Source organism: Anabrus simplex, chromosome 1 (genome assembly GCF_040414725.1).
Source record: "Anabrus simplex isolate iqAnaSimp1 chromosome 1, ASM4041472v1, whole genome shotgun sequence".
NCBI classification, from domain to species: domain Eukaryota; kingdom Metazoa; phylum Arthropoda; class Insecta; order Orthoptera; family Tettigoniidae; genus Anabrus; species Anabrus simplex.
Window position 1 is genome coordinate 274,672,721 of NC_090265.1, and position 19,751 is coordinate 274,692,471.

General features: G+C 38.1%; 1 protein-coding gene across 2 annotated transcripts in view; it reads right to left on the reverse strand.

Moving 5' to 3' along the window:
* LOC136886892 (uncharacterized protein F13E9.13, mitochondrial) overlaps positions 1–19,751 on the reverse strand; it is a 175,440-nt gene that overhangs the window by 22,686 nt on the left and 133,003 nt on the right. For both annotated transcript variants that reach the window (XM_067159743.2, XM_067159742.2), the window contains one exon: positions 16,382–16,509. In XM_067159743.2, the coding sequence (XP_067015844.2) occupies positions 16,382–16,509 (128 nt within the window). The remainder of the gene's footprint in view (positions 1–16,381; positions 16,510–19,751) is intronic.

The following is a 19,751-nucleotide window of genomic DNA, read 5'->3' on the forward strand; positions in this document are numbered from 1 at the left end:
AGCTATCTAACCAGACTGAAATGTCCAAGTACACTGAAACCACTTTGAGTTGATTGAAAACAACTGTACTGGATACAGGAAATGATCATCTGATACAAGACAATTGAGTTGTAAAAAACACATGGATGACTGATGAAATCCTTGATTTGATGGAACAATGGAGTCCGGTAATAAAGAACAACTGGGAAAAGTATAAAGAACTCCAGACCAAAATCTGCCAAATGATTAGAAGAGCATAAACTGAATGGCTGTGTAATAAGTGTAAGGACATAGAAAGAATGCAAATCTAAGTATGACACTTTTAGCATGCACAAAAAGGTTAAAGAAGCCGTGGGGTTGCATACTAGGAGAACAAATGGACTCTTATCAAGGGAAGGTCATCATGGAACATAAGAAAAACTGAGCAGCTGGAAAGTCTATGTGACTGATCATTTCCATGATTTCCTTCCGTTTAAGATACATATGAAGGACCACTAATAACTCACCAGGAAGAAGAACATGCACTCAAGAACTGCAGAAACAGAAAGGCACGGTGATGAAGTCCGAGATTGGAATTATCTGTTTCCAGAAGATGGGATAGGTGTGGAAACATAGGAGAAAATGGGAATGGAAGAAACCCGATAGATTTTCCTTTTTTTTTAAATATTATTTTAAAAATATTCTGTTAACAAGACATGCTACAATAAATATTCTTAAATTTAACTTGAAAAAGAAGTTAACAATTTAACAAGTGAAGATTAACTTTGTGACTAGGTAAGTTTCAAAATATATAAAACTTGATACTGAAGAGAGAGTAAAGCGAAAAGCTTGCTGAACCAAAATTTACTTTGTAGTACTTGAAGTGAAAGATCTTACAAATACAATAATTATTGATTAAACAGTTCTTAAATATAAATACATAGAAAATGATGCAGAGAAAAGGAGACAAAAGATTCATCAGTCCACAATTTTACTTTGTAGTGCCCCAGAGTGAAATTGTAATTCAGATAGTATTGCACTACGGCTTCTTGAAATAATCATTGAAATAATTGAAATAATCTTGAAATAATTGTGGTGTTGAAAGAAAATATTTGAAATTTAGATGTCAAAAAATTGACCAAAATAGTACCAATTTATGGAATTTGATTACTTATCTGAACTTTTATTTTTCAATTTGCTTTACATCACACTGACACAAACTCTCTTCTTCTAGCAAACAGCATAATGCTGAATTAATCAAAAGAAAACCACACAGGATCTTGAAGAGTGTAGTCGAGATTTTCAGGTAACAGACCACGTGAATTGGCAAAGATCTTGTAGGTGGTTGAAGTAAAATATCTGTCTGCGGTGGAGATAAAAGCAGCGTAAAAAATCAATCAGCCATCGATGAAAAGGGGTGGCAGTTAAGAACCACTTCTTACACAAGGTAAAAGGCTGACTTGGCGCAGAAGTGCCATCTTAATCATCAAGTTGCTGCAGGTGATGTGCGGGAAGCAGGGAGCGGGGAGCACGGTCTTGAAGAAGAGGATGTCCAGCCTTTGTTTACATCGTGAATGTGTGCAGCTGGATGGCAAGCAGAGTGCTGGTCAAGGCCAGCTTGATATCAACAGGAGGAGAGTACTATTGGCGAGTGACGTACAGCATTGGCAAGGCCAGCTTCTTGAGAACAAATGACAAGGGAAGAGAGTGCAGTGTCAATTATATATCCAGTGGAGAAGGCAGAGCTAAAGCAGTAACTAAGATTTTATGGATTAGGGAAAAGAATTATGAATAGGAAGTAGTATATAAATACACTTAAATATAAGAAGTATAATTAAGTTTCAGTGGTTATCAAAACAATAAGGAATGAACTAGGAAACTCACAATAAGCTAAATGACAACAGAATGATGCAATGAGAAACATCACAGTACACAAGAAAACTGACTAATAGAATTTAAAGAATAAAAAGCTCCCAAGCGAAAAACGTGATCAGTACGTTAAATACTAAGCTGAAGTGCGGACGCAAAATATATATAAGATCTAAATATTACATGGAGTGAAAAGAACACAAAGAAACATCAAATGGAAAGGCACTGTGTCATTAATTTAACCCAAAAGTAGAGAATCAAAAACAGTTAAAGATTTAATAATAACAACTAGAAACATAATATATTCATGCATATGCAAACAACCTGTATACCTGTAGAAATATTAAAAATTCTTAAAGAAGACCAATCGCTAGATATCCTGAAAGAGCTCATCAATCTAGCGTACACTAATGGATCAATTCCTTCGACTGGTTGACATCTATTTTCATCCCTATTTCACAGAAAACAATGGCTAAATCTCATGGAGATTGTAGAATTATAAGCCAATTGAGCCATGCTCTCAAAATCTTCCTAAAAGTAATACATGCAAGAATATACAGCAAATGTGAATCATACTTAGGTAGCATCCAGTTTGAATTCCATAATGGATTTGGCACCAGAGAGGCATTGCTAGAGATGCAGGTTTTAGTGCAAAGTAGTGTAGATATGTGTGCAGATGCATACACATACACTTGTTTTATTTAATACGAAAAAGTTTTTGACTCCATGAAATATGAAACACTGCTGCATATCCTACATGATTTTGGCCTGGATGGTAGAGATATCCTAATTATTGCTAGGCTGTATTGGAATCAGACCTCATGAGTTAAGATCAATAACACCAACACCTGTGCAATTGAAATAAACCAACAAGTGGGGCAAGGCTGCGTTCTATCTCCACTCGAAAGGGTAATTTCTGAAGTACGAAAAGGAAAACAGGAGGGCATCAATGTTATTGCGATCACAATAAATAATCTGTGATATGCATGCAACAAGTACTGAAGATCTGAAAACATTACAAAAATGTGTGGTCGAAAACAGTGCTGCAGCAGGTCTGCATTTAAACACAAAAAAGACCAAAGTAATGGTCGTAAGCAAATGTGTCATTTAACATGTTAAGTTGACAGTAGCTGGTGCATCACTGGCGCAAGTTATCTTTAAATATCTCAACTGCGTACTCATTTGCGGCTGGAACAATGCTGTTGAAATTAGGTCCCTGATTGAACAAGCAAAAAATGCATACAAAAGAATGAGCAAACTCTTCTGTAACAGGGACATTAAGATTAATTTCCGAATAATAAAAATCTTACATGTAAGAAATATCATATATATCTCATCACATTGTATTTTCAAACCATCATTGTTATTTTTAATGTTATTTTACTTCAAATCTCTTCAAGATTTTAAAATTCATTTCATTACTACATGTTATTTAGACGCTTATTTTTAATTTAAGGTTAAGACTATGGCTGATGATGCCTTCAGGGAAGGCGAAACATGTACCACTATTAGTTAACAAATTTATGTAAATCATCCAAGACGATTTTGTATTGATTAGGTGGTCAAATAAATAACTTAATGTTATTATTTCAATCAAATATCATCAATACGGACCAAAAATGATATTTATTACATGTAATGTCAATGCCAACCAGGCAATAGTAAGACCTAACAAGTACTTGAACCTAAAAATTAAAATAGGCAAGATTTCTAGAGATATCAAGTTTCTTAAAGATTGCTTGAAATTAGAGTTGGTACCTAAATTTCTCAAATCTTTACAAAGAAAAAGTCATCCCTATTCAAAATCTAAAGCCACTCAGAAGAAAGTAAACAACATATGGTTGAAAAATGAAATTAAACTATTATACAAGAAGAAATCTCTACTAAATTTACAATTATATAGGACTCATTTGACCATCTCTCAGAAATTACCCCCACTTGAATGAAGCTCATTTTTAAGGTACACTGAACTTAAACTATCTTACGTATTAGACAAGAAACAGAAAACCCTAAACCATAAATTACTTTGTCTTCAAGAAAACAAATGTAAAACTCCTGACCAAAATACAAACAACAAAGTGTCCCCTTCCCATTTGACTAACATTCCCACTACAATCAACCTATCTAATGCAACCTTCTCTAACCAAGAATTAAATCTATTAGATAAAGGCATCAAACATAATTGGCCTAATCACAAAAAGGCAGAAGACATCATCACTACCATCGCTGAAACCGAAACTAATATCGATAAACAAATCCCAATTGATAAACAGAATGACGTACGATATGAAGTAAAAAAGAAACTCCCAACTTTGATTAATGAGATAACATCTAATAATAACTACAACATCTCGAAACAAATTCTAAACCTGAAATCCAAAATCAATAACAACAACGTAGTAATTACAAAAGCAGATAAGGGCAACTCCATAGTAATAATGAACAAACAAGATTACATCAATAAAACTGAAACCTTTTTTTCAGACAATACCTATACCTTAATTAACAAAGATCCAACAAACAAAATACAGCGTAACTTAAAGAACCTTCTTAAAAATTCTAACTTCATTTTAAATGATCAAGATTATCAGAAATTAACTGTAATGAACCCAAAATTACCTACAGTCAGATCACTGCCCAAAATTCATAAAAAGGATGTCCCCATTCGGCCTATAATTAATAGTATCAATAGTCCTACCTATAAAACCTCTCAATTACTACACAAATTCCTGAAAAACACTTCAAATTTCACAACTCCAACCCCATAAAGAACTCGATCGAACTTTGTAATTCCCTAAATAAGTTCAGTCTACAACCAAACCACGTTTTATGTTCTTATGACATCACCAACATGTATACTAATATCCCTATCAACAATACTATTAACATCATAAAAAACAATCTGTTGAAACGTAGCACATTGAGTAAAATCGAAATTGATGAATGGTTAAAATTACTTAATTTCGTTTTAGACAACAACTATTTTACCTTCAATAAGAAAATTTACAAACAAGAAGGTCTAGCGATGGGAGACCCGTTATCTGGAATACTAGCCGATATATACTTAGATAATCTCGAACATATGTAACTCCCCTTCAAACTACTGAAATTCCTGAACAGATAAACGTTGACTCAAATAAGTGTAAATAACAAGGATAATGGGCGCCACCTGCAAAACACTTGCAGGAATAGTTAATTATGTAGAGCAACGAGCCACTCCCTCTCCCAAGGCGACGGTCATCAGGCTGACGAGGCTCCAGACTTGCTTTGTAACCTTACCTGTTGCTATATAACCCCTGAAATTAAATTTGGGTAACATGCCAGGTTCAGCCTCACTCCACTGACAAAAGACTCACTTAAAGTTTGATTCTATGATTTTACTCCCAGAATAAGAACTAATATGTGACAAACACCAACAAAATAAACACTTATGCAACCCACTTAGTGCTTGCTGTTTACATAGAGCTAATATACACAATACTATACAACAAAATCATCTCTACAAATCGAACATCATTATACTTTTAACATACCTCCAGGTAAGAGCCCCACTGCACTCCGCTGTTACCGTGAATCCTAATCTGGTAGAGAAAAGTACGACGACTATTTCTCTACATATGGATGCAACCTTCTTTACTAACAGCATCCCTAACCTATTTACACTTCTTCATCGTCTTGAATTTCTTCACAATTGCTGGCTGGACAGACAGCGTTACATGTCCGGAGGCAAGCAAACAGCAAAATTCTCCACCAACTGAAGCTGCATACTCGGGTCACAAGTTCCAAACAAACACTTTCTTTTACAGAAAGTCCACTGCAAAGCCGGTAAGTCGTTGAGATTATACCATGTTCACTCCGTAACAGATACTCCAAACAATAGCAGATCGTATAGCAAACTGCGCAAATACGTCGCTCCCGCAGACCAGTACAAATGAGAAACACACAGTATCAGCATCAGAGTCAGACACAATGAGAATCAGAATCAGAATCAGAATGCCTCGCCGCACACGCTTACCCACTTATATATCCTTGCTACGCGTGGTAATCGCGTCCTGAAAAGTTATTGGTAGCAACGCTCACACCGGCACTTCTTCCCGCGTCACCCTGTCAACACAAACCTCGCTCAAAACAAAGCCCTCGCATTGGCTATCGAGTATATGATGTGACATAGACCGTCCACTCATGTATGTCCACATTGATTCACCCCAATTCTTCAACCGATACAACCTGCCGTACCCCGTGTTTTCAAGCCACCTGTTGCAACACATCCAACTGACTTCAACCGTCCTTCCCGATATAGTCGCAGTTTTCCCGGTTGCACAATCCTTACGGCTAGGCCATATTTACAGACTCTTACCCAAACGGAAATTTATACAAAATATAATGATGAACATAGTGATGGGCTAGCGACGGAATCGAGTAGAATCGAGTAATGTGCTCTTAGAATCGGTATTACTCGACTCCAGACTCGAGTCCAAGCATACTGGTGTCGCTATCTGTGGACATGCCTTAGAACTAAAATCTACTGTACTGGAGTGCACGGCATTCAGGGTCACCCACAGAATATTTTTGTGGTGTGGAGTGCAATGTTTGCTGCTGATGATTGATGTTGTTCAGTCATCGGTCGTCAATAATTCGATTGTTATGATTATTATTATTATTATCATCATCATCATAGGCACTAAAGGTTGTGACTTACTAACAAACTGTCAGCTGTTTAGCTAGAACAGAATGACGTTCTGTCCGCTGATTTGCTGCGTGAACGTGCGTCACATTCTGGACGCCTCATCTTAATACCCGACATTATATCTGCCGAAAGTATGATGTACATATAAACTGCTGTAATTCACCTGTTCCCCCGGACGATTGTAGGCTTTGGCGCGGTTAGCAATAGGCTATGGTTACAATAAATCTGTCATACTACCGATCATATTAGCACATCTACGCCCGTGTATATGCATAATGGCTACATGAGATATAATTTACCAGTAGCGAAGCAATACAATGTGTGCAGAAATACCGTCTATAGTCTACAAATAACACATGTTTAAAATACACTAATTACAACATACATACCGTGACAGGGATTTGAAATAATAATAATAATAATAATAATAATAATAATAATATAACTTTTACGTCCAAGTACGTACATTTGTATGGTTTTCGGGGATGCCGAGGTACCGCATTTAGTCCCCCGGGAGATTTTTTACGTCCCAATAATTCTACCGACACTAGGTTGACGTATTTGAGCACCTTCAAATACTAGCGGAATAAACCAGTATCGAACCGGCCAAGTTGGGCTATGAAGGCCAGATAAGCTATATTATCAATATTAGAATAGATGGCATATTCAGTGAAGTGTGTGCGAGACGCCGTAAACGGATATTTTCATATCTTATTATGCGTATTAAGTGGCATTATTATCGTTCTCAAGTAATTATCAAATTTAGGTTATTCCTTTTGCGCATTCATTCAGTTTTTTCATATCGTACCGCGCTGTCGCAATCCCATAAACCCTCGGCGACCGCTTGTACGCATGCTTCATCCATCTACGAGCCGGCGAGTGAGCGAACGTGTGACGTCATGCTATCATCGAGCCTTCGCAAGCGAAGCGAGTCCGAGCCTGGACTCGAAAGAATCGAGTACCGCGATTCCAGGCATCACTCGCGCACATCACTAGATGAACATATGCAATATTCCCTAACTATACATTCTTCTTATAATATTACGTTTTTACATGGTATATAAACAAAATTACATGATTTTAATCTAACAAACTATATACGAAAATTTCCTAACCTAAAAACTCGGGAGTCGTACATACGTACGGTTACAATACCTCCCCTTGATTTGTGAAGATTATAAACAATACATCTGAGCAAATCACAGTCTTTTCAGTACAGCAGCCTACACAGCCTGTCAAAGTCACTCAGGATTTAAAGAAAATTCACATATTCTTCTTAACATACACAAAACATCTGAACTTACAATACTTCACCTTACATACCTCTTAAGATTGTGAATATTGTGTGTACCAATCATGTCACCTTTGTTATTCAACAGGTGATAAGCACACTTGCCAACTTTCTTACCTACTGTATAAGGTCCCTGATACAATTTAAAAAACTTATGAATTTCTTTGTTGTCTGCAGATGAAATGTGTGGAACCTTTAGTAACACCTCCTCCCCTACTTCAAAACTATCTCCATGATGCCTCCCCTGCTGCATCATTCTCCTATCAGCTGCCTTCCTTAAATTCTGCCTCGCTAAATCAATCACCTTTGAAGATACCACTTCTGCTGAGGGTAGATCTCCCATGGTTGCCAATCTCACACAAAAACTCTCTTCCCATTCTTTCACACACAACTTACACAGACTTTCATTCGGAACACATATACATTTCACAATCAAAACATCCCTCCTGTTCTGAAAACACACCACAATCGCACCTCTTTCATCAATACTCTTCCACACTTCAATGAAATCATTCGTACGATCTTCAGCATCAGATATTCCACTCAACATACGTTTGAATCGACCTCCTGTTCTCTCATACACATTATCACTCTCAATTTCTTTGACCTTTCTCCCAATACCAAAAAGCTTTCCAACACAATTACTCCTCATAAAATCTTCAAACCCTGAATCCCCATAATATTCACAACCACTCTTATGATTCTCATTATGCACAAAATGTGACCTAACCTCCACTTCACAAAGAATTTCACCCACAGCATCGACAGTTTTCCTCCACTCATCCTTATCGGACATACCAGCTTCAACCACCTCAATCTCATTCACACAACCCTTCTCACACTTTCCTTCACTCACACTCTCTCTCTTCCTGAAATCACTACTATCACTGAACTCGAGATCCCGACCATTACTACTAAATTCTCCCACTTCCATATCTTTCATCGCTGTTCCCACTCGCACATCATTCATGCCATCAACACTGTTGCTCTTGACCCTCTTAACGGAAGTTTCATTAATCTCAAAATCATCACTACTCAGACACATTATCGACGTAACATTAATCTCCTCAATTACACCATCTTCTACAACATGATATGTCTTCCTCAAAGACTCCTCCTCCACAAAATAATCTTCATCACCTTTACAACTAACTTCCTTTTCAATTTCTGCAACTTCCCAAAGAGCATCAATTACCACAGTGTTATCACCATCAATTTTAGCACATAGTAGGTCCTCCGACAAATCCTCCTCCTTTTCTTCACACCCCTTACCCCCAAAATCCCTCAAATCATCACCTTCCCTCCCTACAATAAAGAATTCAATAATAGGATTAATGGGCATGTTACTTAAATTACCCTTGTCAGCAATGTGGTCATTAATCAGATCCTCTTGAACATCTATTTGATAGTTAATTTCCTTCATAGCACATGTTACAACAGCATCTACATTTAGGGACAAGTCGCCTGACCTATCTCGCCCGCCCCTTAAGCGTTTAAATTTCTTCTTGGTGGCTGATCATCTTGATTTGGATTGTGATTCCCATTCGATCCTTGTTCATCCCTGTCCCGATTTTCCACATATCTGCGGGACTCAGAACCTCTGCCATAACCACGGTTATTCCTCCCTGGGTCTTGCCCTCTGTGGTTGCCACCTCGATTGTTTTGGTCAGGGTATCGATGGTACTCTCCTGGACCATTCTGTCTCTGTCCACCATTCTGGCGGATATTGGAATGACTGTCACTATTCCTAGCAGAACTTAAGGAATCGAACCTCTCTAACAGCTGTTCCATATCCTTAATAGTTTCAATTCTCTGCATGCATGCTGCCAACTGAACCTCTTCAGAAAAATGTCCCAACATCCTTCTCACTATATCCTGTTCTGATGAATTTAAGTTCAGGCTCTGATTTAGTAACACATGCTCCAAGAAGTACTGAGTCATGCTACCCCCTCCCTGAGTCCTATATCTGCCAAAATTAATTTTGTCTTTAGCTTTCCCTTGAATACTATTGTTCCAAAATTTGGCCTTAAAGGCTACTTCAAATTCACTCAAGCAAGTAATCGTTTCCCTGTATACATCATACCAGAGTTTAGCCTCCCCCATAAGAGCCTCAGAAATCTTAACCTCTACGGTATCCCACTGGGTGATACCATCTGACAGCCCTTTCCCAAATCTTTGTTTAACTACCTTGAGAAATTCCATAGGACCTAATTGCCTATTATTGAACCGTGGTAACTCTACTTCCTTGACCACCTCAATCTGCTGTGCTACCTCAGTCATGTTTAACCCCTTCGACTTTAAATTAGTAAATTCCCACTCTAACTTTTCAGTTTTCTCTTTTGTTTCCTTAATTCTAGTGTCCACATTAATTCTCATTCCTCGAATTTCTTCTGTCACACTAGACTTCACGCTCTCCACTTTCTCCTCAAGAATAGATCTAAGTTCACTTTTGTCCTTTTCCATCTGAACATGTTGGTTTTGAAATTGAGTGATTTGGCCTTCAACTTTACTCTCTATAACATCCTGCCTCATTTTAATCTCATCCACCTTCATAAATTTCTCTTCCACCAGTTCAAACCTCCTTTCTGTATTAACCTTAACACTCTGCAGTTCTCTGTTAATGCTTGAAAATTTCTCTTCCATTTTCTCTGTAAGCATCTTGCCAAAACTATGCAACTCCTTCTGTTGACTCTCAATTTTATCACTTAATTCCTTCCCCTGATTACTAATTTTACTACTCAAATTATCCCCTTGATCACTTAATTTATCACTTAATTTAGCCAACTGCTCTAATACTAACTTCATAAACTCATTATTACCCCCCATGTTACTTTGATTTTGCTCACTAGCTTCCCCTTCACCCCCCATTACAATTCCATACACTTTTTCCATAGACATATTTTCACTCAGACAACTACTTTCATCAAAACTTTGTATGCTTGTGTCAGAGCTGCTCTCCTGATCATTAACAGACATGCTTCCTTTATGCACTACACTTCTCAAATTTATAGCATTACTATTATTCTCACTAATATTCATGCTCCACTGATAAACATAACACTCCAAACATGACAACACCGATACATAACTCCTGACACAAGCTCACTAAAACACTGGACCAAATGTGCCTACCAAGGTTATATAGCAAGTCTGGATATCATTCTGCCTCACGTTGGCGGCGCCAATTGTAACTCCCCTTCAAACTACTGAAATTCCTGAACAGATAAACGTTGACTCAAATAAGTGTAAATAACAAGGATAATGGGCGCCACCTGCAAAACACTTGCAGGAATAGTTAATTATGTAGAGCAACGAGCCACTCCCTCTCCCAAGGCGACGGTCATCAGGCTGACGAGGCTCCAGACTTGCTTTGTAACCTTACCTGTTGCTATATAACCCCTGAAATTAAATTTGGGTAACATGCCAGGTTCAGCCTCACTCCACTGACAAAAGACTCACTTAAAGTTTGATTCTATGATTTTACTCCCAGAATAAGAACTAATATGTGACAAACACCAACAAAATAAACACTTATGCAACCCACTTAGTGCTTGCTGTTTACATAGAGCTAATATACACAATACTATACAACAAAATCATCTCTACAAATCGAACATCATTATACTTTTAACATACCTCCAGGTAAGAGCCCCACTGCACTCCGCTGTTACCGTGAATCCTAATCTGGTAGAGAAAAGTACGACGACTATTTCTCTACATATGGATGCAACCTTCTTTACTAACAGCATCCCTAACCTATTTACACTTCTTCGTCGTCTTGAATTTCTTCACAATTGCTGGCTGGACAGACAGCGTTACATGTCCGGAGGCAAGCAAACAGCAAAATTCTCCACCAACTGAAGCTGCATACTCGGGTCACAAGTTCCAAACAAACACTTTCTTTTACAGAAAGTCCACTGCAAAGCCGGTAAGTCGTTGAGATTATACCATGTTCACTCCGTAACAGATACTCCAAACAATAGCAGATCGTATAGCAAACTGCGCAAATACGTCGCTCCCGCAGACCAGTACAAATGAGAAACACACAGTATCAGCATCAGAGTCAGACACAATGAGAATCAGAATCAGAATCAGAATGCCTCGCCGCACACGCTTACCCACTTATATATCCTTGCTACGCGTGGTAATCGCGTCCTGAAAAGTTATTGGTAGCAACGCTCACACCGGCACTTCTTCCCGCGTCACCCTGTCAACACAAACCTCGCTCAAAACAAAGCCCTCGCATTGGCTATCGAGTATATGATGTGACATAGACCGTCCACTCATGTATGTCCACATTGATTCACCCCAATTCTTCAACCGATACAACCTGCCGTACCCCGTGTTTTCAAGCCACCTGTTGCAACACATCCAACTGACTTCAACCGTCCTTCCCGATATAGTCGCAGTTTTCCCGGTTGCACAATCCTTACGGCTAGGCCATATTTACAGACTCTTACCCAAACGGAAATTTATACAAAATATAATGATGAACATATGCAATATTCCCTAACTATACATTCTTCTTATAATATTACGTTTTTACATGGTATATAAACAAAATTACATGATTTTAACCTAACAAACTATATACGAAAATTTCCTAACCTAAAAACTCGGGAGTCGTACATACGTACGGTTACACATAGTAAGATTATTAATAACATCAACGGACTCTGTCTTTGGCATCGCTATGTTGATGATACCATAGCTATCATTGATAAACAAATCAACAACAGCAATAACATACTATCATTTCTCAACAATTTAGATAATAATATTAAATTCACTAAAGAAGATGAGTTCGATAACTCTTTGAACTTCTTAGATATCAAAATCACACGAGCATTGAACAAATTCGACTTCCAAATATACAGAAAACCCACAGAAAACCCACCTTTTCTCCAACAACCATAAAAAATGATTCTTTACATCCCAACTCACATAAAAAAGCCACTTATCACAGTTTAATATATAGAGCATTAAAGATCCCTATGTCCTCTATTAATTTAAAGAAAGAATTACTATTCATTAAGGAAATAGCTAAATTCAATGGATTTAACACGAGTATGAGTGATAAAATCATCAATAAAACCAAACTGAAACTAGCTACCAATTTAACTCCATTGAAACCCGTTAAACCAAAATACGCTAAATTCACGTTCACTAACCATAGCATTTATTTAATAACCAATTCATTAATGAAGCACGAAATAAAAATAGCCTACACAACAAAAAACACTAATCGTAATTTATTCTTCAATCACAACTCTATTAACATCACAGACAATAGTTACTCTGGATCAGGAATATACAGATTCTACATGTAATTTTTCTTATGTTGGCCAAACTGGCCGCAGCTTTTCCACCAGATACGCCGAGCATTACAATGCCCAAAGACACAACAAATTCTCCGCAATGGCCAACCACATGAGGGACACAGGGCATAAATTCACCACAATAGAACAAGACCTCCTTATCCTAAAAAGAGTCGATAAAAGCAAACTCATGACAGAATATGAAAACATTTATTTTCCTCGACCAACATTTTAATAAAGATAAGAACCTAAATGACACTATTGATAAAAAAAGCCCCTTGTATGAACAGATTCTTATTTTATTACGAGAATCAACTTCTCTCACCAACATATTCTTAAAAATCTTCAACCTCACATCAGTTAGCGTTCCCACCTCCCCTACAGCTAATATACCCTCCTCCCTTCCCCCCGCCGCTAGTACCTCTAATTCAAATACAACCAATAAACCCATAGCCACACCCACCGTAACATCGCTCCCTCCAATAGCCTTACACCGTTACAACACACGCAGTAATACACTCTTTTCCTTCCCTCCCACCAATAGCAGCCCCCCTCCAATAGTTACGTCAACGCAAACAGATCAGCCTCCAGCACAAACCTTCAGTTATAACACACGTAGCAAGAAGTCTACTGTTGCAAATACTTCTAACTCATAACGTTACAAGCTATCTTTGTCACCGTCAAATGGTAAGTGCACACGATTCTACTTCAATATTTTCAAATATCTTTTCACACAATTAACTCTACGTTTCTTGCTTCCTTTTACAGATTCCACTTTTATATGCTTTTTCAACTAGAATATCTACAAACTCACAATTTACAACATTTGAATATCACTTCAAATTTTGAGATGGTCCATAGTGATCCTATTTGAAACTGTTCTTCAACTTCTATTCAACAACTTCATATCCTCAACGTGTTCTACAACTTCACCATATGCATCTGACTTTCGTCTTTTATCTTCAAGATCATGATTAACTTCGGATCTCTCGACTAACTTTGACTTTTATTCTCTCTTCTTTACTTTGATTATATACGATTTTCGCCATCGTCTAATTATAACCGCCAGACTATCAACTTTACTTTTATGCAATCTTACTGCTTGTTGTATAACAATCTGTTTTATCCATTGCACTTATTTTAGCAGCCTTCTAATGTTAATTTTGTTAATACTTCCACTATTATATCTCATCACATTGTATTTTCAAACCATCATTGTTATTTTTAATGTTATTTTACTTCAAATCTCTTCAAGATTTTAAAATTCATTTCATTACTACATGTTATTTAGATGCTTATTTTTAATTTAAGGTTAAGACTATGGCTGATGATGCCTTCAGGGAAGGCGAAACATGTACCACTATTAGTTAACAAATTTATGTAAATATCCAAGACGATTTTGTATTGATTAGGTGGTCAAATAAATAACTTAATGTTATTATTTCAATCAATAATAAAAATCTTCCGAGCTATTCGGCTGTGGTCCACTCCTCTCATTCCTTCCAGACGTTTTGCACTACTGCTGCGGTAGTCATCTTCTGTGGCGTTGTCTAGGTACTCTCTCCTGTATCCCGCTGGCGTCTGCAGTGTTTGCTTGGGAGGCAGCTGCGTTTATATCTGGGTGTGCGGCCTCCGAATGGTTCGCGCTGTGCAATCTGATGTCTGATTGAAAATCTAAAAGCATGAACTCCGATTGGGTCGTGCCGAGCAGTCTGACTATTGGTTGGATCTCTGAGCACATGACCTCTGATTGGTTTGCGTCGTGCAGTCTGTCGTCTGGATGAATATATGCGGGCATGACTTCTGATTGGGTTGCGCCATGCAGTCTGTCGTTAGATTGGATCTGAGAGAGCACGACCTCCGATTGGGTCGCACCAAGCAATTGGTCCTCTGGTTGGTTGACTGTGATCTCCCTGATCTTAGTTGGCTTTGGCCGTAAGTTATATAAGGGGGTGTACCAGGCCTTGCTGAGCTTCAGTCCTTCCTCCTTTGTATTAAAGTTATCCGGATGTTTGTGTATGTGAATACCTTCCCTGTAGAGGCAGGCGTGGAAGTGAGATGTTGTAGCCAGTATATCAGTGTCCTCGTAACGGATCTCAGGCTTTCTGTCAAGCAGTGCATGCTCCGCTACTGCCTACTTGCTGTATTGCCCCAAGCGACAGTTCCTTTTGTGCTCCGTCAGGCGAGTCTTGACACCTCTGCCAGTCGTGGCAATATAAACAGCTCTACAGCTGCACGGTATCCTACTGACTCCAGTAGATGTTAGTGGGTCACGTGGATCTTTGGTAGAACGTAACATATTTTGTAGCTGTCGGGTTGGCTGAAAAAGGGTCAATAGTATTTAAATATTTTATTATTAAGGTCCACCTTTTCAATACAAACTGTACAATGTTTCACATTACATTTACATTCAGGGACTAGTTTTGACTTAACTGTAGGTCATCATTAGCCTTAAAGCAAATCACACAAAAATATATCGAAGAAAAACAATGTATAGACACAAAGGTCTTAAAAAATTGTATGCACAATTCATAGAATTGAAGTTAAGACTGGTTACATAAAATAAATTCTGTTGAAAGCAATTTAAGACACAATGCAGGGTCAATGACAAAAAAAATGATATGTACATACCATATATGAATTAATTTAAGGTTCAAGAGATGCACTGCACAACGTTAAAAAGTTTCTATTTAATAGAGATTCATAAAATGCTGATGTGCTGCACTACATTAAAAAGTTGCTTTTGATAGAGATTTTTAAAATGCTGGTTAAGGATGATGCATAGAAGTTCAATTAAGGCTGGCTCCTTAAAATGCTGCTTTCTATTCAAAGTTCAACTGAGCTGAAGTTTCGTTGTCTTCTCTAGATATTCATATATTCAGTATACATGAATGTGATGCATCAAAAGTCCTTCATCCTTAAATACCACCTAAGCTTCAAACATCAAATTTTCAACTTCTTTTTTTAATTTTTGTGCTCATTTCCCAAACACCCTGTTATTATTATTATTATTATTATTATTATTATTATTATTATTATTATTATTATTATTATTATTATTATTATTATTATTATTATTATTATTATTATTATTATTATTATTATTATTATTATTATAATATGGCATTTACAAGCATAATGTGTAAAAACATATAATGAATATATAAATTAAAATATAGAAGTAATTAAACTAGAATGTCCAGCTTCGACAACCAGTCCACTGCACTTGGTGTCAATTCATGCATGTAAATACATTACCATGAAACTGAGAAACATTGACTGGGTCTCCAGTTGATGTCCCAGTCAGTATAACACCATCAGAAAGGAAGAATTCAGCTGCCTTTACTGTTTCTTCAAGGCTTACATCTGCAGTAATAGAGTGGGCACTGTAAAACCAGAAGCAAAATAACAGCAAGACAATAGTGGTTATTTGTGGTTGTTTAAAGGTGAAGGTGTTAATTATAGGAGCAAGAGGCCTGTCTCCTTGAAGAAACAGATCCAGAATCAGAAGAGAAGAAGATAGGAAAGATAGAAGATAAAAGAGAGGACCCTGGTGGTGGAAGCAATACCAAACTAAGCTGGGACTCGATTGTTTTTATACCATGTCTCAAAAGACCTTATATGCTAAAAAACCAAACCTTTACCAGACATCACATCTGAATACAGAAGGTCATTCGGGATCTCTGGGGACAATGTTTGAAAAGTAATTAGCTTATGAAAAGCATGTTTCCACTAATGATCATGTTTTATTGCAAAGCCAGCATTTCTAGCTATAGCCCAACAATGTAATTTACATTGCAGCAGACTTTTTTGCAGAGCTAGCATGTCTATCTTATCCCACTCTTGACAGGCTTTCCAGAGGCCACTGATAGTGCATGGACGTCTATTTCCTAAGGCCCCTTTTAGGAGTCCAAATACAAAGAACACCATGGGGAACCCATCAGGTGTCTTCACTGGAATGTTAGTAAAAGGGACTGCATGGATTCCAGTTTCCATCTCCATTCTTAAGAACAGACGAGTTGAACGAGAGGTGTAGCTGGATGTTTTATCTTGATGTACCCACACATATGTTGCCCTCCCATACAGTGCTGGGATATCTGTGTTGTAAATGGGTGTAAAAACATCTTGCTGATGGTATGTAGAGATCACCTCCACAATACTAGTGACATGGCGAATGGTTAACTTGCCACTGTAGCAGTATCCAGTGGTGATCATGAAACCCCTTGGAAAACATTCCTGGCATTCTTTATGCAATGAATGATAATTAATTTTTGTCTCTAGGGCGGTAGTAAATTGAGCTGGGTTTGTTAGAGTCACTAAGGCACACACATGCTTCCTCTAATGTCGCCACATTTTTCCATCTGACCCCTGCCATATAGTCCTCATACAGCTTTCTTGCATTAGTGTGACGTTCCGAAATGTGACAGGGCAACAGCTTGTGAACTCGGCGGTAATGTCGCTTTTCTAATTGCAGGTCTTTGCTGATTATGGTGTTAACTGTTGAAACAGACATCCCCAACTTATGTGCAACAGTCCTTTGGGGGGGCAGTGTTACCACCTGAGACAAGGACCTTCACTTTCCTCAGCACTTCTGGTGTACGGCTAGTGGCTGGTCATGGATTTGCCTGTTTTTTCCCCTCTGCAATTAAGCCCAGTCGGCCATTGCCTTTTTTATTCAATCGGCACTGATCCTGTTCTTTGATATGAAGAAATCGTGCTTCTTGGATAGCAGAATAGCTATATTTTACATCGGATAGAGCTCACAGTAAGGGTCAATCCATTTGGACATTGTTGCAGCTAATGTCATGAAACTCTACATACACGTTCTCAGTGCTGATGTGAATCATCGCTTCCCATTTTGATGTGCTCAAGTTGATAACAGCGCGGCCAGCGGCTTCCAAACTCGTCACGACAGATCCCGAACGACCTTCTGTAGCAAGTGTCAAGTTCAGTCACGGACAAAATGGAATTTTTAACTATATGGATGTTACAAAACTAATGAGAGCATACTTGAAACTATTGGTTTTAAGAAATGGTGAAATGCCAGAATTTTAACATGAATCCTTGCAACCTTGCCAGAGTCCTGCATGATAGCTTACCATAAGCCAGGTAACACCTTTCATTCTGTATTTGGCATTTCCCTTATTCTGTCAGTGTTGACCCGGCAAGAGTGATGGGCAACGCTCTTGTTTGAGACTCTCGAGACCGACGTCGCAGATCTTGAGACTCTCGCGAGAATCTCGAGACCGATCCTCCTGTAGTGCAAGCTGTGCGAAGTACCAGTAACTATGACTGTAAACTTGATAGTATATCATTGGCGGTTATTGCGTGAAATAACGTTCTCATATGAAAACGTGTGAGCCAATACATTTTGTCAAAAGCTTACTGCATGTTCAACTATGAACCCCTTAATACCTTTAACGAAAGTGAAAACAGAATATCAGTATCTTAAACTGTTCATGACTTATTTGTGGTGGACATATTAGCTGAATAACCATGCATAATTTGTGAATAACTGTAGATGGGGTGTACACCTACTTGGATAATAGAGGCGTGCATTATTCGAACCTGAGACGGGGAAGATGTGCTTTGCTACGTATGCAACCCTCATTACACATTAGGGGAACGTGTAATCTAAAATGCCCAACTTTGCTCCAATTCTTTCAGCGGGGTGATGGGCAACACTCTCGAGACCGATTCTCGTGTGCTGCGAGCTGTGCGACATCCCAGTAACTACGAGTGTAAGCTTGATAGTTATCATCAGCAGTTTGAAAACGTGTATGACGACAAATTTTGTCAAAAGCCTAGGAAAGAACAGCATGTTGAACTATGAGCTCCGTAATACCATTAACGAAAGTGAAGACAGAATGCCAGTATCTTAAACTGTTCACGAGTTATGTCAGGTGGACTTCTTAGCAGAATAACCTGTATAATTTGTTGATAACTGTTATTAGGGTGTAAACTTACCTGGATGTTTCACAATCGTCGGCAGGGTAGCTTCTTGTGATTCAGACCGGGCCGGAGGTGTTCTGTGACTATTCCTTTTCATTTATATTATGTGTTTTTAAGTATTTCTGGCGACGTATTTTACTTCTTTTGAATAAACAACACAACGGGTTGTGCTATGTGACATCTCTTCAAAATAACTGACATCCACGACTTACGTTGCGTTTTGGACATAGTCTTCAAGTTGTCGCGTACAACTACACACAATTTCACATTGCACCGTCATATATCGAAGTACGGTACCTAATTATGACGCGAATACTCTATAACATTATAAGGAATTAGTATTTCCTTCATCACCAAAATACCTTATCGGTATCCACAAGCAGTGGTCATATGTTATTGAATGTGGGGTCTGACAATGATGTACACCTACCTGTCGAAAGAATTGGAGCAAACTCAAGCATTTTAGATTACACATTCCATTCATACGTAATGGTGGTTGCATATGCAGCAGGGCACATCTTGCCTCGTCTCGTGTTCCAATAACGCACGCCTCTATTATCCAGGTAGGTGTACCTACTGCAGCCGTCAGTTTCTGTACTTACCCTATTCATTCGTGTACTTACCACTGCATACAATGACAGAATGCGTATCCTTTATAATTATGTTATACTTCGTC